The 21,833-nt window shown below is 36.7% G+C and overlaps 6 protein-coding genes, 1 non-coding gene and 1 pseudogene across 14 annotated transcripts; 4 read left to right on the top strand and 4 right to left on the bottom strand.

The window, feature by feature from the left end:
* Positions 1-823: 823 nt before the first annotated feature.
* AT2G27430 (ARM repeat superfamily protein) lies at positions 824-4,436 on the bottom strand. The gene is made up of 2 exons (NM_128303.4): positions 3,781-4,436; positions 824-1,840 (listed from the first exon to the last, which is right to left on the bottom strand). The coding sequence occupies exons 1-2, from the start codon at positions 4,233-4,235 to the stop codon at positions 979-981; spliced, it is 1,317 nt and encodes a 438-aa protein (NP_180312.2). The 5' UTR covers positions 4,236-4,436; the 3' UTR covers positions 824-978.
* Positions 4,437-5,867: 1,431 nt separating this feature from the next.
* AT2G27440 lies at positions 5,868-8,400 on the top strand (annotated as a pseudogene). Its single transcript has 4 exons — positions 5,868-5,990; positions 6,863-7,122; positions 7,495-7,911; positions 8,077-8,400.
* Positions 8,401-8,438: 38 nt separating this feature from the next.
* NLP1 (nitrilase-like protein 1) lies at positions 8,439-10,755 on the bottom strand. 3 transcript variants are annotated; one of them, NM_179770.1, is made up of 9 exons: positions 10,467-10,663; positions 10,282-10,330; positions 10,083-10,174; positions 9,829-9,980; positions 9,706-9,752; positions 9,584-9,617; positions 9,328-9,494; positions 9,012-9,108; positions 8,497-8,897 (listed from the first exon to the last, which is right to left on the bottom strand). In NM_179770.1, exons 1-9 carry the CDS (start codon positions 10,640-10,642, stop codon positions 8,731-8,733), a joined length of 981 nt encoding a protein of 326 aa, NP_850101.1. In that variant the 5' UTR covers positions 10,643-10,663; the 3' UTR covers positions 8,497-8,730. The 3 variants fall into 3 exon arrangements, with proteins under 3 accessions (NP_001324215.1, NP_850101.1, NP_565650.1); NM_128305.2 differs by having other exon boundaries at positions 8,499-8,897; positions 10,548-10,755; NM_001336116.1 differs by having other exon boundaries at positions 8,439-8,897; positions 10,282-10,755.
* Positions 10,756-11,566: 811 nt separating this feature from the next.
* Positions 11,567-16,076, top strand: AT2G27460 (sec23/sec24 transport family protein). The gene is made up of 14 exons (NM_128306.4): positions 11,567-12,062; positions 12,150-12,215; positions 12,516-12,569; positions 12,665-12,837; positions 12,963-13,149; positions 13,245-13,390; positions 13,467-13,621; positions 13,736-13,817; positions 13,910-14,025; positions 14,330-14,428; positions 14,721-14,844; positions 14,946-15,226; positions 15,422-15,636; positions 15,721-16,076. The coding sequence occupies exons 1-14, from the start codon at positions 11,735-11,737 to the stop codon at positions 15,930-15,932; spliced, it is 2,238 nt and encodes a 745-aa protein (NP_565651.1). The 5' UTR covers positions 11,567-11,734; the 3' UTR covers positions 15,933-16,076.
* On the bottom strand, positions 16,046-17,520 carry NF-YB11 (nuclear factor Y, subunit B11). Its single transcript, NM_128307.6, has 3 exons — positions 17,271-17,520; positions 16,973-17,091; positions 16,046-16,799 (listed from the first exon to the last, which is right to left on the bottom strand). The coding sequence occupies exons 1-3, from the start codon at positions 17,438-17,440 to the stop codon at positions 16,261-16,263; spliced, it is 828 nt and encodes a 275-aa protein (NP_180316.1). The 5' UTR covers positions 17,441-17,520; the 3' UTR covers positions 16,046-16,260.
* On the top strand, positions 17,069-17,251 carry AT2G08205. The gene has a single exon (NR_140297.1).
* Positions 17,521-17,747: 227 nt separating the features above from the next.
* AT2G27480 (Calcium-binding EF-hand family protein) lies at positions 17,748-19,116 on the top strand. 2 transcript variants are annotated; one of them, NM_128308.6, is made up of 5 exons: positions 17,748-18,209; positions 18,303-18,349; positions 18,458-18,633; positions 18,724-18,742; positions 18,840-19,116. In NM_128308.6, exons 1-5 carry the CDS (start codon positions 17,876-17,878, stop codon positions 18,948-18,950), a joined length of 687 nt encoding a protein of 228 aa, NP_180317.3. In that variant the 5' UTR covers positions 17,748-17,875; the 3' UTR covers positions 18,951-19,116. The 2 variants fall into 2 exon arrangements, with proteins under 2 accessions (NP_180317.3, NP_001325108.1); NM_001336117.1 differs by lacking the exons at positions 18,724-18,742; positions 18,840-19,116 and having other exon boundaries at positions 17,785-18,209; positions 18,458-18,684.
* On the bottom strand, positions 19,080-21,553 carry ATCOAE (dephospho-CoA kinase family; the record flags this gene model as incomplete). 4 transcript variants are annotated; one of them, NM_001336118.1, is made up of 5 exons in its annotated part: positions 21,204-21,553; positions 21,026-21,095; positions 19,967-20,156; positions 19,673-19,818; positions 19,152-19,596 (listed from the first exon to the last, which is right to left on the bottom strand). In NM_001336118.1, the coding sequence occupies exons 3-5, from the start codon at positions 20,072-20,074 to the stop codon at positions 19,152-19,154; spliced, it is 699 nt and encodes a 232-aa protein (NP_001324075.1). In that variant the 5' UTR covers positions 20,075-20,156; positions 21,026-21,095; positions 21,204-21,553. The 4 variants fall into 4 exon arrangements, with proteins under 4 accessions (NP_180318.1, NP_850102.1, NP_001324075.1 ...); NM_128309.4 differs by having other exon boundaries at positions 19,080-19,596; positions 21,040-21,553; NM_179771.3 differs by having other exon boundaries at positions 19,080-19,596; positions 21,026-21,553.
* Between the last annotated feature and the right edge of the window lie 280 nt (positions 21,554-21,833).

Raw genomic sequence — 21,833 nt, forward strand, 5'->3', positions numbered from 1 at the left:
TTTAAAACATGAGAAAAAATTTCGCGCTAACTTTACTTTTTTACTTGTCAACTTTTTTTAACTCTATATATCTACACACCAATCACAACCTTCATGTTCTACTATTTCACGTATCATTGGGAATTATGATTTGTGTTTTTTTCATTTTTCCCCGTCATGGCTGATGGCTGAAACCAAAATGTACTTTAAAATCAATTTTCTTAGTTTTCAAGGTTTAGTGTACCTGAAGTCTAAAGATAAAGCTTCCAGTGTGATACATACTCCCCATTCATGGTTTGTAATCTAATCATTTAGCTTGAATTGAAAGTCCCTATTAAAATGCTCAAGTCCCTCCTAGGGGGACTTGAACCGTTTCTTGACCTTGTATGTTGAAAATTCTTCACGTCAAGCATTAATCTTTACTCCTTTATTCTTGGGTTTGCCTTTCAAAAGCAATGTTGCTTACAAGTAACAAAAACGCTTTTATCATGGACTTTATATCTAAATGTTGCCATTTACATGGCTAGCAAATGCTTAGCATGTTGTCAAACTCCTCCAATAAAAGTTGTGTAGTCTATCATGAACATGGAGTCTTCAACGGTGTATAATCAAATTGTAGTCGTCTAATAGACCGTTTCAACTAACCTTCCGAATTCGACACTTTTATGAATAAGATTATTAACCTCAGAAAAACGATTATGTTCTTAGATAAAAACATTTACTTGTCATGCTCTTTGTGTTTCACATCTCCAACTCGTTCTCTAACAATTCTAAATGAAAATGGTGATTTCTTTCAAGTCAAAAGAAAACCAAGATTGGATCATGGATCTACAAATAAGATTGATCCAAATTCAAGTTTAATTGGAGTAAATCCATATTAAAGTAGCGAACTCTTAAAAAGTTTCATGTTTTGGCAATTGCACTTCGAAGTATTTCTGTGTTCAGAGCAAGACACTCACTAATCACTTTATATGGCAATGTCATAACACAAAACAAAGATCAATAAGTCAAACTTTTAGAGCTTGTGCTGATGATCAAAGACTTAAGCCTACAACTTTCACTCTCCATATCCAAATTCCCTCGTCGAGTTATCATCTCCATGTTCTTGTATAAACTCTGTTTCACCAGATTCTTCATCATCTTCCTACCTTCTTCCCCTGACCTCGGGCTCATTGGAGATCCCATCCCAGGACTCACCCAACCCGTTTGTGGACCCGAATGAGGACCCATCCGTACATTTCTCTCATCCTTGAACCATTGCAAAAGTTTCACTGCCCTCTTTTGAACCAGAGGACTCCCAAGTAAGCTCACTTCAAGAAGAACCGGCACAATCCCTGCCTTGGCCATTTTCTCACGCTGGCTCCAACTCTGATGAGCTAATACCATCAAGATATACGCCGCGTATTCTTGGCATTTCGGTATATCTTCCCATGTTAGAATCTCTATTAAACCTTTAGACACAAGCAAACAATCCTCCATTGCTTTTTTACCCATTTGAGTCACCACCAATTTCCCTAGACTCGCTAGTGCCTTCTCAGACAAGTCTTTAGTTGACATTAGGCTTAGGAGTGTCTCCACTGCCCCGTTCAAGACCAAAGGTCCTGCGTTTTCCAACACAAGGCAGAGATTGCTTATGGTGGCTAGACATATCTCTTTGGTCTTCATATCTGTTGAATCTGAATTCATCGTGTCCATTAAGAACGGTAGAATTTGTGATGAAGCTACTGGTAATTGTGTGTTGGTTAGAGATGACAATGAAAGCAGAAGCTCGGCAAAGGCATGTCTTGTTGATTGGTCGAGAACTTCAACATTTTTGGGAAGCTTTGAGCATATATCGGCGTTCACCATCAGCGCCTTGTTCCTGAAGTAAGAGAAAAATAAGAATCAAATTCGTTATATCGAATAATATTAACATTTCATATATAAAGTAATTTTACATTATACAATATTATAGTATATTTAATATCAACTATTTATGAACAAATAAACATTGAAATGTTTCTCTTTAAAATAATAATAAAAAAAGTTAAGATTAAGTAATTCGAATTTTCCAATAAATATTATGAGAATTCCAAATTTCTTTTTATCAATATTCGCTGATGCAATCTCTTTAAGAGAAGTGTGAAAATCACTTGTGAAGCAAGAAGAGATAAAGTTTTTAAAAAGCTTAAGTAACATTGATTAATTCATAAAAGTGTTTCCTAAGAACCACGTTTTAATCAATTTCAAAATCAACTAACGATATGTTTCAACTTCTTGCTAATATATGTAGTTTTTGATATATATCTCGTATTTGCTAGAAAGAGTATTATAATTATGTATAAAAAAATTAAGTTAGACACATATAGATTAGGCAGAAGTCAGTGGAATATGATCTTCAACTTTTCTAATAGATGAATGGTCAGAAAATATTAATGGCCAATTAGAGATATACTAATGGGCTGTCAACTAACGTGACTTGTCTCTACCCTTCCAAGTTCCCACTCGGAATTAATATTCTTAATTTTCATTTAGTAGTAAAAACATTCATTATTAGACTATAATGTCACAGTTATTTGTTTGTTTATTATTAAGAAATGAATGATATATCGCAATACTGACCAATAGATATTCATCCATTTCTTAGTGGAATGCCACCGAAGCTTTCCAAACTCCTCTATGTCTATGTTCTTTGTATTTTTCGGAAGTTATAGACACATGTATATCATTTGCATATAAATTCTAAACTCTTTTTTTTTGGGTTTTAAACACCTGTCATATATTTATTTTTATTTGTTTTATATTCTACATCGTAATTACCAAAGTTCTTAATGAATTTTCAAGTGATTAAAGAATTAGTTGTAAATAAATTTTAACAAATAATCACATATTTAAAGTTTACATAATATGATACACATATGAACAATTCTAACTTAATTATTATACCTATAGGTTTATAAGGTGATAATGTTGCCTTTATGTAACACTCAATATTGACCAAATTTAAATCAGTGAGGGAAAGAAGGGCACGTGAGGGAAACGTCAAGGGTACTTCATAAAGGCAAATTAGATGCTACGGCAGGATCCACTATTTTAGTTATAATTATTTATCGCATTAGTTTCAAAATCAAACACTCTTAAAAAGAGAAAAACAAAATGAATATCGGTTGACGAAAAGAAATTGAAGAGTATGGTGAATGAAGAAAATTAGGCATATCATCACCTTTAGTCAAAAGAATGAAAATCGGTAAAAAATCACTCTAGTGGATAATTTTGTCAACAGATGACTTATGATCTTATGTTATATATTCAAAAATTCCAATATATGTTTTGCAACTATATTTCACACTAATTTAAATATTCTAAAGTCAAAGATAAATGAAACAAAAAGACAGATGATATATCTATTATACACCTAAGTTGTAAGTTGTAAACACTATTTTTGAACATCTTGGAAAATTCGAATGTAGCCAAAGACATAAATCCAATATATTTTTTTGGTATAACCGTAAATCCAATAAGATCAATCACCTTTGGATAAAGCTAAAAATGCAAGTTGATTTAAAAATCAATCTAATCTAAATGATTGTAAAGCAAGAGACAAGACTGTAATTTGACAATTACCATACACACCAAGAACAAAACCAAAGACTAAACAAGAACATATAACAAATATTTAACATTTTCTTCATTGTTTTCTCGTAAATTAGACAAAAAATAATAATAAATACACATGCATCGATATTTATGAATTTTGATTTATCAGTGAAATAATTTGATAAAATTACTAAAATTTATAATTGAAAAATTAAAAGAACTTACGTGTAGGTTCCATGAGAAAGCTGAATAAGAGCATTGACGGCAGCTTTCTGATGGCCGGAAACATCGGAAGCGACCATAGAAACAAGAATTTGAATAACACCTAGCTCAGCCATGAGCTTCCGAGTCTTCTTATCTTCTCGGGCAAGTTTCTCGATCTCTATGGCAGCTTTCTCCTTCTCTTCCCAGCTTCCGAAGTGGATCTTCTTTACAGTTTTTTGTAACACAACCTCCTCATTCTCATCTTCTGGTGGCTTTGATACAATTTCTTCCGGAAGCGCCGCCACCTTCTCGAAATCTTGATAGGTTCTTGATTTCTCTGGTAACGCTTGAAGATTACTTTTGCGGAAGGATGCTTTGGATTTCAAAAGGCATCGAATCTTTGTGAAGAAGTTGAGCTTCATGTATTGAAGTTGCCAAACTGAAGAAGAAGAGGATTGTGTTCGAGAGGAAGACATAATGGATAGATGATTTGATGTTCTGTTTCTTTTAGTGGACTTCGCTCGTCATATATATATCGACCTATTGATATTTGTCCAACTTTAGGTATTTATGGGGCCAATAAGGTATAGGCCTAATGCCGGTAAGATTTTTAGAAAAATATAATTTTAAAGTAAACAAATGATGTACGTTTTGTATCGCATAACTAATAATCTTTTACTATATACTTCATGTGTCCTAAAACTCAGGCAAGGCCTAAGCTTCTTTATCTTTTCATTTTTTCAATCACCACCATAAAAAGCATTTGGTTATATAGATCCACTACTTAATAAAAATGGTGTTTCGACGAAAAAAAAAAATGTAGATCCAATCCGTCGATAATTCAATTTATAACCATTTTACCAACATCCTAAATTTCGTTGGTATACTATATTATCCATCGTAGATAATTTCAAAACTATTTACCAATGTCACTTTGCCGGTAATAGATGTTGGTAATACGTCAAAATATGTTTGGATGTACTATTGCTAACATTTAAATGTAACGTCAATAGTCGTTGCATGCCACATATTTGCTAATCCTAGTTCCATCGGTAACTCGTTACTAAATATCAGTTGTATACTGTCTAGAATTGGATATCAGTACAATCCAACAGATTAGCGACGAATATTTTTTCTATCAATATGATGTCGAGAAATTACCAACGGATGATCTTTTCAGGAAATATGTCGGTAATTTCCCTATTTACATATATATAGTGAATGTATGATGTAGCATTCTATTGAATGATTCTAAGTCCGCCTAACATCCACAAAGCATAGTATATGATATGACTCAAGAAAATGCTGAAATGGTTTGCATATTTTTATGTGAATTGTTTTTTTCCCTATTTACTAAATCTCTTTTTGTTTATGTATTTCATGTAGTATAAATATAATTATGTATATTATTTGATTATGGAAAATTTATTGACAGTCGATTATGTGTCGACTATACATGTTATAGATGCACGACGTTTGATCATCGTCTGACTAACACATCTATATCACTTTAAAATGTTGTAAAGAATTTTAGTTTTCAACAAAAGATTCCAATAAAATGAATAAAAATAAACACCTTTCATCGGCCCTCGTGGTCATTTGAAAAGAAACTACAAGAGTTTAGATCCAGCTATATATATAATGGGTTTAAACAATGAATTCTGATCTTAAAATAGTTATCGATTTAATTAGGATTAAGTTAAGTAAAGAAGGAATAATATGGAGGAGAAGAAGGGGACAAGCGAGGAGGCAAGCTAATGCACATGCAAGAGAACAGTTTTGTCTCTTCTAAATCTCACCATAAGGTTACAGCAGAGAGATCATTGAAACACTAAAACTAATACTCTCTTTTAAATTCTCTTGTTTCATTAATTAACACGTTCGTGTGTGTCAGTTCCAACTTAACCTCGGTACGACCAAAGATGGCCACATTTCTTGTTTAGAAAACCACATCAATTAAAAGTGTTTAGGAAATTGGCAAAGATGACCATTGAAATGATTTTTGCCACGATTAATTTCCATTTTTTAGTTGCAATTTGGTTTATGAAATTATATTGTTAATTTTTTATTTTTTTGATCAAACTGTAAACTTCATTGCTAGAAATTAAATGGTTTTTACATCAGAGAAGTCCAAAGAAAACAGAGCCTCTTTGGCTAAAGCATCCGCTGAGAGATTTGGTAAACGAAAAATACAACAGAATTTGAAAGATAGAAGTGAACGACACAAACAGGTGATGTCATGAAGACATCTAACAGAATTTCTTTATATAGGCCAATTTAAAAGTGTTTGGCAATTTCTTTATTGCGTATAAAGGCAACTAGGTACGTTACTCGTATTTCGGAGGTGCTTAAAGTAAACTAGGGTCAAGTCAGTGACCTTGATACTTCGTTTTTATGAGAAATGTTGATGTCCAACATTGTAATGATATAAAGTCCTACAATCTTCAGCATAAAGATCTATGTAAGGCTCGTGTTCTATAGTATGAACACCTAGACAGTTTGTTTCGAAGAAAATTGGATCATGATCAAAGAATTGCAAATGAATGAGTAGACTATATAAACTAGTCATAGGGTACCCGAGGATTCGAATTCTATATCAACAAGCTCATCACTCACGAGGAGCGGACTTAACTTGTTTGGACTCAACAGCGTTGTGATTCTTTAAATATCCTAATATCATGTGATTTTTTAAAATGTCTTCCAAATTGTTTAGAAGCAAACTATGTACTTGTGTAAATTAAACGCGTTAGAAACATATGTTATCGATATCAATTTCTAGTTCAAGATAAATAAATTGTAGAACCGTGGTTGGAATCGTATCATCAGAAGGAAAAAGAAACATAGATACATTAATAAGTCTTTCAAGTAGTGATTCCCACGTCCTACATTACTCTTTAACCATTTTTCTTCACCGCCACACAATTTCTCCACAACATCTTGTGAACGTGTAAACCCGTTTCGTCGCTGGCAATGAAAATCACATTCCCATCCCTTGCTTATTACGCATTGACATTGCCGAGTAAATACCCCAATCAGAAGAGAAGAAGGAAGAAGAAGAAGAAAGTGTGTTTAGAATTTTGGGTGACGTGGCTGTGAAGGAGAGATAGCGCGAGTGAGAAGACGCGGAAAGCCCGAACTCTCGCGGTTCGGCAGCTCCGCGTCAGTTGGTCGAATCGTCTTCGAGCTATCTCGTTGCTTTTCGAGAGATATAATGGCGGAGGAAAACGAACGGCATGCCATGGACATTAGTCGCCCAACCAATATCTCTCATGTGGCTCATGTAACATACGATCGCTTCGATGGTTTTCTTGGTCTTCCTTCTGAATTCGAGCCTGACGTACCCAAGAAGCCCCCTAGTGCAAGGTTCAGCTTCTTCTTCTTTCTAATGTAAACCGTGAATTGGGTTGAAACCTTTGCCATGATTATTTTTGGGTTTGTGTTTGCATTTGAAGTTTAAGATTATTATGACATTGTAAACTGCAAAAGAAAATGCAATGCTAGTTTTGACATTCAAAACAATTAGAAATTCTATCACAATAATCCTAAAAGGGATTCAAAACGTTTTCTAATTGGAAAGATGATCAGAAATCCATTTAACATTGACTATATAAATTGTAATCTAATGTAGTATACAAGAGACATAACCATGAACCTTTGAGAACAATGTTTTGGATATATTATGTTCTAAGTGACGTTCTTGCTTCATGATTTGTTGATCTGTTTTCGGGTTTGCAGTGCAACAGTGTTTGGGGTTTCTACAGAGTCAATGCAGTTATCATACGACTCGAGAGGGAATTGTGTTCCTACCATACTCACGCTATTACAAAGCCGGCTATACGATCAAGGAGGTTTGCAGGTAGAAGGAATTTTCAGAATCACAGGGGATAACAGTGAGGAGGAGTTTATTAGAGAAGAGTTAAACAAAGGAGTCCTACCAGAAGGCATCGATATCCACTGTCTCGCCGGACTTATAAAGGCATGGTTCAGAGAGTTACCGAAAGGGGTACTCGATTCTCTACCATCTCAACAAGTGATGCAGTGTGAGTCAGGGGAGGATTTTGTGAAGGTTGTGAGACTCTTGTAGAGTTTGAAGTTGTCAACAAGATGACCTCCCGTAATCTAGCTTTAGTCTTTGCACCCAACATGTCCCAGGTCACTTCTTGCACCACATCACAATTTTCCAAGAGTTTCCTTTTTTTCTCTACTCACATTGATCTTACACAGATAATGTCAGTTTTATCTTAGTGCTAATACCAGAATGCATCAATATATCAAGCCTCTGATCCGCATACTGGGTCTGTTTTGGTTTTACTGCAGATGGCAGATCCTTTAACAGCATTAATGTATGCAGTGCAAGTGATGAACTTGCTGAGGAACCTCACAGACAAAACACTCAGAGAAAGGAAAATTGCGACTTCAAATGTAGATCCTTGTGATAACAGAAGTGAAGCTGAAGATGGTAATGTCGAAGAATATAATCAAGAAGTAGAAATATATGTTCTTGAAGAAGTAGAGGAAGAAGAAGGAGAAGATGTTGATGATCTGGACAACGAAGAATCCGAGAGAATAACACTGCTTGCTGATGAACACAAACCATCAAGCGCAGTGAATGCTAATGATCGAAAGAAACAAGAAACATGAAGACAGCCGTTGGAGTTGGAAACGTCGTTAGCAGTATTATGTGTTTCGATTGATTTCTCTTTTTCGTTATCGAAGGTGCATGTAACTTAGGCTAATTGTTCCAAATACAACTTATGCATTAGTGTTTATATAAACGTATCGAATTTTTTTCCATATGACAACCTAGAAAGATGAAAGTGCCAGAACAAATTTTGAGATGTATTAAACTTTTTCTGGTCTTTTATTTTTGGGCTTACTTACCCTTTAAGGTTAAGCCAGTAATAATTGTTGTTAATGGATTTCCCCAGTGTGATCTTAAACAAAAGATCAAAGCTTCCAACAGCAAAAGATTTAGAGATTACCATCCATAGTAAGAAGCACCTTGTACAAATCTGGACGACGGTCACGGAACACTCCCCAGCTTTGCCTTTTCGACTTGATCATATCAAGATCAAACTGTGCTACAAGAACAGCTTCCGATTTATCATCTGCCTCGGCCACAATTTCACCTGTTGGTCCTGTCATATTATAACAACAATATTGTGACAAACTGTTGGGAAAATGCTTATTGATAAATTTGCATCTAAACTTCAAAATTACTGATCTCATCTGAATAAGTTATAAACTGATACCGGCAATGAAGGAAGTTCCGTAGAAAGTGATCTGACTAGGTCCATGCTCAGTTTCAATTATTTCCTTCCCTATGCGATTTGAGGCTACTAGAGGTACCTGAAACCCAAAGTATTATTGCCTCACTCATTAGCAAACCATTTGAAGCACATTTTGGCAAGTTCTAATCAGTAGAAATAACGGAACAAACTAGATACATGTAATCTATTTCTAATGTTACTGTAAAATAGCTTTCAGTTATAAGTTAGGCTCATAGCAATCCGATAAGACACTAATGACTTTGAAAACTGAGATGTTTAAGACATAATAATAGCTTACCACGTTAGCTCCAGCATGCCCTTGCATAACTCTCCTCCAATGATCACGCGAATCCAATCCCTGGTCTTGAGGTTCAGAACCAATAGCAGTGGGATAAAACAGTATTTCAGCACCCTGTAGAACCATAGCTCGAGCTGCCTCAGGAAACCACTGATCCCAACATATAGCTAAACAATACATTTCATTAGTACATCAATTAAGATGAAGTAACAACGAAAAGGACATTAGAAACAGAGTTCTGCATAGAGCATCTTACCCACTCCAATTTTAGCAAACTTCGTCTGGAAAACCTATTCAAGCCAAAGGGAGAAGAAGAGATCAATCATGTGAACCAAATAACATAACAGTTCAATTTGAGATTCTTCTTTTAAAAACTACCTTAAAGCCAGTATCTCCAGGATTGAAATAAAACTTCTCTTGATAACCTTAAGATAAAAAGAGGTCTCAGCAAAAAGGTAACAAGAAACTCAAGCTATATTTCCAACTCCAAACTTGACTCACCAGGTCCATCAGGAATATGAGACTTCCTATAAATTCCCAAGTCAGTTCCATCAGCATCAATTATAGCAATCGAATTGTAATGTGCAGTATTTGCCTCCTCAAAGAAACTAACAGGTATCACTACACCCAATTCCTTTGCCAGCTTCTGCATCCTGTGTTAAATTAAACCATCCAACCATTAAAACACTAGATAGTACATAGATACATCGAGATTCCACTTTACTGCGTTAGAAATCGGATAAGCAATGTCACACCTTGCAATGGTAGGATGGTTCTTGTAAGGCTTGGCTCGCTTAAAGAAGTCTTCTCTTTGTGCTTGACAGAAGTAATATCCTTCAAAAAGTTCCTGTTATACAGAAACTAAACTACATAAGACTAGCTAAGACGATTGGATACTAGATCAATCAAAAACACTTATAAATCTGAGAAACAATTTCGAAGAGCAACAATGACCTGAATAAGAATGATATTAGCTCCTTTAGCGTGAGCTTCTCTGACTAATCTGCGTAAAATGTAAACAATTCCATTCTCAGATACTGAAATCGGATTCGAACGGGGGAATCTATATCAGAGCTTGAAATTGAATAGTTCGATTCCAAAGGTCCGTGATCACAATAAATTGCTCGAGAAGCTTATACGCATATGGAAATTTGAAGGAGGAGGAAGATGGGAGAGATTGATAATTAGAGAGAGGGAGGGAGGAAGAGAGAGAGACGAACCGCTCAGCGGCGGCGACATTGGTGGAGATATCGTCGGAGCAAGCGAATTGGAGAGATGAAACAACCACTTCTCGTCTTCTTCCTTCCGTTTCCATTGTTTCTCTCTCTTTCTCTGTGTTTTTTCTCACAGTGAAGGAATTTAAGGACGCTCAAAATCGAATATAAGGTAGCTGACTCATTTGACTGTGACTAGCAGAGAGAACAAAATAGAACAGAACATTTTTTCTTTTCCAAAATCGAATAAAGGCGTTCACAAACGCAAACGCAAACGCAAACGCAGACGTAAAACCCCAAATTGAGTTGGAACATTTTAGATGTTTTATGAATGAGGGATCCTAATCCTTGTATGGTCTTATTTTAGATTCTTCTACACTTATCTACTATATGCACAAGACATAAACAAGTTGATACAAAATAAGTGTTGGTGGGTAAAAGTTACATTGGTGGATTTAAAATAACTAAACTTGGAACATAATCACTTAGAACATAATAACTGAAGAGAAACCAGAGACATAATAACTGAAGAGAAACCAGGGACAATATTTCAATTGGTTTGTACAATAATCGAATTTTCTGCAACCATGCCTTCCAATAATGTACATCATGTTCTCCGTGAAATCCTCGCATCTCCCACAATACATAATCACTTTCTTTTCTTCATCAATAAAATCTGTATTCGACTAAACAATCTCTTACCTAGAAAACTAGAAGGTATAACAATATTCAGTGATCCAACAAGATACTTAATTGAGGAGTCTTGTACTTGATCTTCAAACTCTTTGATGTCTACATTGACACCATATTGACGTTATCCCCCGAGTAAACATAGAGTATAATATATCTTTTAAGTTCGAGCTCTCTAGAAGAACAAAATATAGTGAATTTCCTCAGGTCTTTAATCTTCGCGATGATGGTCTTATACTTGAGTTGTTGCATCACTCCATGTTTATACATATGTAGTACCATCACTACTTCCACCTTTAAATCATTGGCCTCTTTGATGTTGGAAAAAAAAACTTCCAAAAAAAAAAGACGTTCACAAAAGCTAACGTGCGCTGGAGACGAATTTTACTGGAAAAGCTAACGTGCGCCTAATTTCCACCGTGCTCATCCAATTTCACCAAATCTCCGAAAACCTTAAAACCAGAATCAAAATTTTCACATTTGGAAGGATCTGATCTGAAACAATGGCAGTGAGAGCAACGGTGTCGCGTTTTCCGATCGATTCAGACGCTCAAGAGGCGTCAGGACTTCCTTGGGGACTGACAGTAACACCATTCGCGGCCAAAGACGAGAACGGAATCGGACCAGCGTGCGGATCTAACGGTCATCTTCTTCCTCGTTGCGAAAACTGCTACGCTTACTTCAATACCTATTGTGAGCTTGATCAATGGGCTTGGAATTGCTCGCTTTGTGGAACTCTCAATGGACTTCCTTCTGATGCTATTGCTCGTTACTCTAATCCTCACTCTATACCTGAAATGACTTCCTCCTTCATTGATCTTGAGATGCCTCGTATGTCTTACGTCATCTCTATACTGATTCTTTTGTTTTTTTTGTTGGAATTGGTTCTAATTTCTGATTAATTGTTTGTTTTTCTAGTGGATGGATCGGAGGAAGAGATGACGCAAGCACGACCTGTGTATGTTGCGGCGATTGATATCTCTTGTAAGGCTTATTTCTTCTATATTGTGTTCGAAGCTCATTGTGATCAGTGTAGATTGTACTTGAATTGTGTGTTAGTGAACTTTGGATTGTGAATTTTGAAAGCAATGTGTGTGTCATTTTGCTATGGATTATGATTCTAGCTTGGGTTTGTATGCTTTTTTGTTGTTCTTATCGATTTTTGGCTTGCTTATGTTGTGATTTTGTCATGACTTTGGAGATAGGGTGTGGTAGCAGTAAATTTGTTTCGAATTTTGTTCAAATGTTGCACTTTTTGCTCATGATTATTTTTGTTATCTGCAGCTTCTGAGGAATTTTTGGAGCTTACAAAAAGTGCATTGCTAGCCGCTCTGGAAGGTCGTTTCATACCAAATTTAAAGCAAGGATTTACTTTTTCTTCTGTGTGACTGTGTCCTGAGGAAAACAATTCTCTCGTTTTTTCGTATATGCAGCTCTAAGTCCAGGGGCTCTTTTTGGTCTTGTTACGTTCAGTCACAAAATAGGACTGTATGATGTTCAAGGACCTATACCAGTTGTAAAGAATGTATTCATTCCCCCTGATGGGGAGAGCAGCTTATCGCTAGAACTTGAGGATGTCATGCCCTTGTTACAATTTTTGGCTCCGGTATGGTCATTTTTTAACATCTTGTTTCCTGTTTCCTACTTCCTTGGTCATTCAAATTGATTGTCGGATCACATGGCTTGGAATACCTGTTGACAGACTAAGTTCTCTTTCTGTACTTCCTGCAGGTAGAAACTTGCAAGGATCGTATTGCTGCTGCACTTGAGACACTCAGACCAATTACTTCTTGGGAGAGATCAGCTGGAGCAGGTCAAGGGATGGATAGTGTGTTGATGGGTGGTAGGGGCTTTGGTACAGCTATGGAAGCTCTATTCAACTATCTAGGATCTGAATTTGGGAATACATTTGCATTAGGTATGTGAAATTATTTAGCATGCCCATACTCTATATGTTTCAACATAGTCGTAGTGGCCAGTTGGTATTGTTTTATTGACTTGATATAAGTGCAGCTAGGGTGTTTGCTTTCCTATCTGGTCCTCCTGATTATGGACGTGGACAATTGGATACAAGTAGATATGGTGAACAATATGCAAGTAAAAGGGTAGATGCTGATCGTGCTCTACTTCCTGAACAAACACCATTCTACAAAGACCTAGTAAGTCTTATTTCAAGATTTTCTGTCTCCGGAATGGATATATTCTTTGAGCTTAGATCTAACGGCTCTTTTATAGGCCACCATTGCTGTCCAATCAGGTGTATGTGTAGATTTATTTGCAGTTACAAATGAGTACACAGATTTAGCATCCCTGAAGTTCCTTAGCATTGAAAGTGGCGGTTCACTGTTTTTGTATTCAAGCACTGATGATTCAACTCTTCCCCAAGACATGTTAGTTCTGATTCTTGGCATTATATTTCCACTCCAATAGAAATAAAGCATGCTGTGTTTTCTTTACTTGTTACCAACTTAATTGAAGCAAAATCGCATGATCTTCTTTTGTAGGTTTCGAATGCTTAACCGGCCGTATGCATTCAATTGTGTCTTGAGATTGAGGACGTCAACTGAATTCAAACCTGGCAACTCTGTATGTGGTTTTAGTGAAAACCGAAAGTTCAGATAATGATTTTTTTTTTTTTTTTTTTTTTGCTTCAGCTAACAGTTTAGCCTTACTTGCAGTTTGGTCACTTCTTTCCAGATCCACAGTACGAGAACCTTCAGCATATCATCTGCTGTGATTCATATGCAACATATGCATATGACTTTGAATTTGCAGATAACACTGGATTTTCCAGGTAAACTTAACAATAATTGCTTTTTCCTATAAAATTTTCATGATTTGGTCGAAGGGACGATATTGATGATGATTGTTTCCATGCAATTGTAAAGCTGCTAGTCATTGATTTTGTCATAATGTGACTCTTAATACATCTGTAATTAGTCATTGTCATGCTTTCCTTGACCTGCAATAAAGTAATTGTCTTAAAAAAAATTTATAGAGCTTTTTACTATATTATTGAATCCTCTGCCAAGTCTTTTAACTAATATGATAAACGGACTTGGCACTTAAAGATGCTTACTTCTTGTGCTCTTTTCCAGGCATTCTGGAGAGCAACCAGTGGTGCAAATTGCATTTCAGTACACAGTTGTTGTACCTCCCGAGGGACTGTCAAATTCAGAAATGTCATCTTCAAGTAGGTAAGATTCAATCCATGCTAAAGCTGTTGATTGATTGTAGTCAAATGGGGCTATGCTTATTATTGGAATTTTTTATCGTTGGAACATTCATAGTAGTTTGTATCCTAGAAATGAATTTCATACCTTGCAAATCCATGTCAAAGCCTAGGGTTGATAGTAAACCTCGAACCTCCCTTACATTAATGACCTTATACTCGGTCAATCCCAGAACCCAAATTTGTCTTTCATGATAATTAATACTGTGGATCTTGTAGTGTTTCAATCTCGGTTTGATTTTCTCTGTGTTACACAGAGGCAAGCACACACTTCAGAGACGATTAAGGATCAGAACCATGCAATTTGGAACTGCCCACAATATCAATGAAATTTACGACAGTGTGGATCATGAAGTTGTTCTCTCATTGCTCGTTCACAAGGTAAAAGTAATTTCATGTTTTTATCTCGGCTCCAGCGAAAGAAAGGAATCCATTATTAATCTGCTAATTATGTATGTATTTTCATAATTATTTCTCTGCAGGTAATTTTAGCCTCTCTGGAAGATGGAGTCAGAGAAGGGAGGGCATTGCTGCATGATTGGCTAGTAATTCTAACAGCACAATACAACGATGCCTTTAACCTTGTCCAATACAAAAACGGAAATAAGTCAATGAGTTCTCAGATTGATATCACGTTTTCACAATGTCCTCAACTTGAGCCTTTGCCTCGTTTAGTCTTTGCCTTACTCCGTAATCCCCTTCTCCGGTTTCATGAAGAAGGTGTTCATCCTGATTACAGAATCTACTTGCAATGCCTTTTCAGGTAACCATCCCAATGAACTACTAATAACCAACCTAGAGTCAGCGTGAACAATATTGTATATTTAGTGTATTTTTTCGATCGTGGATTTATTTGGAAAAAATACCTTGGTATCTCATGTAAACAGACCACAAGCAAGGCTTTAGTCTCTAAATTTCGTGTTTGTGTTCTTCTGTTTTGTTTTCCTTAAAACTGCAGTGTGTTGGACCCGAGCTCTCTTCATTGCGGCATTTACCCAGCACTAATGTCATATTCAACACCGGATACACTGGCATATCCGCGTCATTCGTTGAGCCGTGCAGCATTGATAACAAGTGGTAGTCCGATATTTTTCCTAGATGCATATACCACTTTGATAGTCTTCTACTCATCAACAGCAGACCCGTCAATACCTTTCCCTCCACCTCAAGACTGTAAGTTTTCTCACCAAATGAAATCCAGTTCAACCACCTTTAGATCTTTGAGACTATGTTGATTCGAAAACTTATATCTTACAGGTTTATTGAGGCAGACCATAAATAAAGTGAAGCAAGAAAGGAGCATCACACCAAAACTAGTGTTTATCCGAGGAGGACGAGACGATGCTACTGTCTTTGAGAACTATCTTATAGAAGAACAAGATGTGGACGGTAATGGTTTTGCTAGCGCCATGGGTTTCGTGTCTTTCCTCGATGATATTTCGCAGCGTGTCACTGAATACATGAAGTGAAAGCCAAATGACCCTCTAGTTTATTATACATCCAAACTCAAAATTTTCAACTGTGTCAGAGTTTTACTCTTCTTGTTGTAACATTTGCTTTAGACTAGCATCCCAACTTTTTTGCTCTCTTAATCAAAATGAATAATTAAGCTAAAATTTTGTTGCAAAACTTCATTTTCTAAACTTTGACTTACATATTTGGTAACACTAGAGCCAAAGAGCAAAAAGATATGTTAGTCTATTACATGCTCATGGCCACAACCACTGCTTCAAGCTTACAAGCTAATCTCCAACATAAACCTGAAAACATGTTCTTAGCAAAAATATAACCTTGAGTTCATTCATCTTCTTCATCACTCTCTACCTCTTCACCACTTCCACTTACGCTCCCGTCCTCGTTCTCATTATCTTCACCAACCCCGCTCCCATTTTCTTCCATGCTATGGTCCTCATTCCCGCTCTCTTCGCTCTCATTCCCATTCTCTTCCATGCTGTTTTCCTCATCCTCCTTCTCGTTCTCCTCATCATTCCCATTCTCTTCCGTATTTTCATCGTCGTTCTCCTCATCATTCCCATTCTCTTCTGTATTTTCATCGTCATTCTCATCTTCCTCATCGTTTCCATTCTCATCCTCCTCATCGTTTCCATTCTCTTCTTCCGTGTTGTCATTCTCAGTCTCCTCGTCATTCCTCTTAGTTTCCTCATCTATTTTGCTTTTCCTTGCACCCTTTTGCGTAGATGGTTCTTCCTGTTTCCTCTTCTTCGTCTCTTTGGGCTTCGAAGCAGTTCCACTTGAAGATTTCAAAGCAGCTCCACCAGCAGGATACGAAGCAGCTGCAGCACCCGCCTTTTTCCCCGCATTCTTCTTCTTAAAATCTGAAAACCAGTCATGTGGATTACACTAGGATTGACATCATAAGCTCAAAGTGCACACACCTAGGCCAGTGTCCATAACAAGACAAATCACAACCTAAGCCATTTCTACTAACACTCCATGAAAGTAACAACAGATAGTGACAATAGGATCTTCATCCGAACAAAACACTTACCTTCAAGAGAAGATTTAAGCGGCTCCAAAAATTCTGAAAAATCCATTTCTTCTAATGCCTTAAACACATCATCAGCCTTCATAGTTTGTCTTCTTGCATCTTTACAAAAATCATTTGCCCTATATCATTCACCCCCAAATTAAACTAAATCCATCAATTCGATCGATCACAATTCACAAACACTAACATTCATCAATTGAATCACATTAACATAAACCCAAACTTGGAACATTCCAAATCATTCACTATCATAGTGCAGAAATTCGAAAAAAAGTTAGGGTTTGTGAAGTGTACATACGTGGCGGAGAGGTAGTGGATGAAGATCCTCGCACTCTCTGAGAATGCGAGCAAAGCTTCCTTGTGAATACTGACGTCATAATCCGGCGAACACTCCGACAGCTTCTTCTTCACCACCCGGCGCACAATAGCTAGCGGCAGCTCGTCCACCACCACTTTCTCCGACTCCATTCTTCTCTCCTCTCTCTCAGTCGCCGTCTTTCCCGCCTTTATGTTAATAATACAACAAAACACATCGGCCCAGTAAGCTGATCAGCCTATTAAAATATTTAAAAGCCCATATTCAAGTTTATAAGCACTAAAGAGTTATGACCACGCCGCTCAATATTACCCGTTGGATTGATTGACAAAATCCTAGCCGTCAAATCGTACTAGCAAATCGGCCCATTATTCAAATTGATAAGCACTAAAGAGTTATGAGCACGTTGTCAATCTCACCGTTGGATAACCTTTATTAAATCTTCACCGTCCAATCGTAATACTAATAAATTCGATCAAAACACGAATAAGAATCGGAGTCGTCTTCAACCTCTGGAATTTGAGACATCTTCGAATAACCAGATTCTCCGAATTCGAGCCATTTCTAAGAATTTCATACTCTGATTAATGTCTTACTCAAACGCCTACGCACCGTCGGCACCGGAGCTACCAGAATCGTTCGTTCAGCAGCAGCACGATGGTGAAAGTAGATACACTTACGCGTATCCATCATATCAACCAACTCAGCAATTCAGCTCTTACTCCGGGATGTTTTCCCCGGAAACGCATCCGGAGATTGTGAGGAGCTTTGAGTCGGCGGATAGAAACCGGAGCGGATTTCTCGAAGAATCGGAGCTCCGGCAAGCGTTGTCGTTATCTGGGTACGATGGAATTAGTAACAGAACGATTAGGTTGCTGTTGTTTATTTACAAGATTCCTGTAGATTCTCTGCTTCGGCTTGGTAAATTCACTTATTGCAGCTTTTGAAATTGGCTTTTTGATTTCAAATATGAATGATGTTACAAAATAGCCATGTTTCTACCTTTTTATGTAGGTCCTAAGGAGTATGTTGAGTTATGGAACTGCCTTGCGCAATGGCGTGTAAGTGAACACTTATGTGGATCAATCTAGTTGAGGCAATGTGTGTATTCTTCTATGCCTTAAAAGTTAAAAATGGAGTGTTACTTTTCAATGTGTGTTCTTTTGTAGGCAATATTTAACAGGTACGATAGAGATAGGAGTGGAAAGATGAATTCTACCCAGCTCAGAGACGCTTTCTATAATCTCGGGTGCGTGCTTCCAACCTCGGTTCACCAGCTTATCGTATCTCAGTTTGATGATGGGACTGGCAAAACTGTTGACCTATGTTTCGACAGCTTCCTCGAGTAAGTTTTCTGTATGTTTTCATCGATTCTTGCGGTTCTTAATTTGTATACTAAGCATCATCGGTTTGTTTCCCTCATTTTGTTCTGCAGGTGTGGGATGATTGTGAAGGTATGATCTTTTAACCTCCATGAGAATTTCGACAATGTGTTTACATGAATCTAAACCACTTGAAATTGTTTAAAATGTGTCGTATGCTTATTAACAGGGATTGACAGAGAAGTTCAGGGAGAACGACCCTGGTTACACAGGCTACGCAACGCTCTCTTACGATGTCTTCATGTTGATGGTCATTCCGTTCATCGCCACCTATGATTAATGGTCACTTGCTACTTCTTTCTTTTTCTCAATCACAGATTCAAGTTGTATATAGATAATAGATGCCTGAGTACTGACTGAATAGGAGAGTGAATTCAAACTAGTGAATAGTGTAATAAGCTAATGCTGAAGAGAGCAAGAGAATAATAAATCAAAGCTTTAAGATTATAACAAGTTTTTTAGCAGTAACAGAAGTGAAATGTTAAGAGCCAATTTTGAGCTGTTTGCAAACAGATAATCCTAAAATCACTGAACCAAGGACCGAGAAGGCTCCTTGCCTTGAACGCCAAAACTCGATCCACGTCAATGGTCTTCTAATTTCAATCAAAACCTTCTCGAACTGTTGGTGAAGGTCGTCAAGAGAGCCATTATTATCGATCACAACATCAGCTTTGCTTCTTTTCGAATCCAACGGCATCTGAGCCATCACTCTGTTTCTTGCATCTTCCTCACTCAATCCATCTCTCTCCATCAGTCTCTTAAGTTGTGTCTCTTGACTAACCCACACAACCACAATAGGTTTAGTCCATTTATCCATCTTCACTTCGAACAACAAAGGGATATCGACAACTATCACTTTAGCTCCACTCGCCCATTGTTTCAGAATTTCCCAGAAGATACCACTTGATATGTATGGAGCCATCAGCCTATAGAGTGAAAGACACAACTTCCAAATTCAGAATCTTATACATTAGACAATAAAGGGAATTCTCAATTCCTTACTTGTTTAGAAGTTGACGCTTGGAATCAGACGAGAACACAATCTGACCGAGTTTTGGCCGATCCACTTCTCCACTAGGAAGCAGAATCTCCTCACCAAAAGCTGCAACGACTCTTTTCCATCCACCGCTTCCTTTCTTCAATACATCCTATATAGTAAAACAACACATTTCCACATCTTTTACTAAACTTCTCTTGAGCTAAATTGCATCTAGGAGTACATCTCTCTTAGCAACGGTGACACAATAGTTACAAAAGAATTCCAGCAAGTAGAAAAGAGAGATGTTTGTTCCTTACTCGAGCAACAACATCAGCGTCAACAACGGGAATGCCACTAGCCTTGAAGAGGTTAGACACTGTACTCTTCCCAGACGCTATGCCTCCCGTTAACCCGACTATTCTCATTCTCTTTTTCCCCTCTTTTACTCCTCAGGAACACTTATATTTTCCCAGTGTACAAGTTACAATTGGTTTCTTCAGGATTTTCCTTCAAGAGTAGTAGACAAAACCAGAAATACACAAGTTAAGGATCTGACAACGTATTTGAATCACACAAAATAAAAATAAATACTGAATCAGGGTTTTAGAAATCAATGAACAAAGCAAAATTGAACATGAATAGAGTAACCACAGATATTGAAAAATCAATGAACAAAGAAGTTTTTTTTTTATTTGTCAAAGAAATGAACAAAGAAGCTAATTGGCAATAAACCATAGATAAAGAGACATCGGCTCGAACAGGAAAAACAGAAGAGTGGAGAATACGAAAGAGTAACCTCCTCAGCCACCGGAATACGAAGAAATCGACGCCGTAGATGGACAAAAAATTGGGGTAATTAATTGACTATAAACATCAAAGTGACTGGACCAATTTAATCCTTTCTATCTATGAATCTAAAGCTAAGTTGAACATGAATTGAGTAGCCATACATATTGAAACATCAATTGAACAAAGAAACAAATTGGCAATAAACCATAGATGAATTCAACAATTGTTGAGGAGATGTTTTTTACTGCATTTTAAACCGATACTGTATCACCACATCTTATGAATTCAAAACTAAAAACATACAACTTCAAACACAGACATATCCAACCAAAAAGATAGAATCTGCAGCTTATGAATTCAAACACATCATATACAACAAGAGGAAAGATAAAAACCCAAATAGCAACGGAAGCAACAAAGGCCAAATTCTCAAGCAATTCACATACAAAACATGTCTGAACTACTAATAGAAACTCGACATGTACCTATTCGTATCGAGAATAAATGAATCGACCCACAATTTCAAATCAAATATGAATCAACCCACAAGTTCATAGCTACACAAAATTCAATTTTTCCAGACCAACCTTTAGAGAATCACCTTTAGAGAACACACGAACACTAACACACTTTAACCCAGATTTCTTTGAGCTGAAACTATTAAACCCCAAACATATGAATCAGATTCCAAAAATAGAGAATCTATCAAAGTGTAAAAATAAGAAAGATGAAAGATATAGAGAGACAAATCAAAACTTTTCTCACAATCGATGAAGAGATAAAAAAGAAAGAGATCGAAGAAAAGATTGAAGAAGAAGAAGAAGAAGAGAGCGTTTGAAGAAGAAGAAGAGAATTTTATATCGAAGAAAAAACAAAAAAAAAGAAACAATTAAGAAAAGAAAAAAGTTTTAAGCCATTGAAGCCCGAAACCTTTTCTCTACTTTGATTTAATTAGGGCTTTTAATTTATTTAGTGGGCTAGGACCGGCCCTAAATGTTAAGCCCGTTTTAACATCCCTAGGTACATATAATTGTGAACACTATACGGGCACACGATTAACCTTTTCATCAAAATAAGGTAGCGATGAATGATTTCAGTTTTGGCTAACAAATTACAAAAAAAAATTGCTTTATGTTCAAACATAGCTAGATCTTCAAAATATATTATGGAGATACATAATAATTCAACATGCATGCTCTTGATATAAATTTGGATTCTATTAATATTAGGTTTTATTACCTTCCATCTTGGATACATGTACATTACATACGTGTTGGATTGGAAAGAATGTTAGAAAACATAATAGCCATAATCCTCATGAAAAGGAAGGACAGCCGTGTGTGGGTAATGGGTATAGAGAGACCTTCGTGGAAAAAATTAGTGATCCCAAATATA

The sequence above is a fragment of the Arabidopsis thaliana genome, chromosome 2, assembly GCF_000001735.4.
Source record: "Arabidopsis thaliana chromosome 2, partial sequence".
Classification (NCBI taxonomy): domain Eukaryota; kingdom Viridiplantae; phylum Streptophyta; class Magnoliopsida; order Brassicales; family Brassicaceae; genus Arabidopsis; species Arabidopsis thaliana.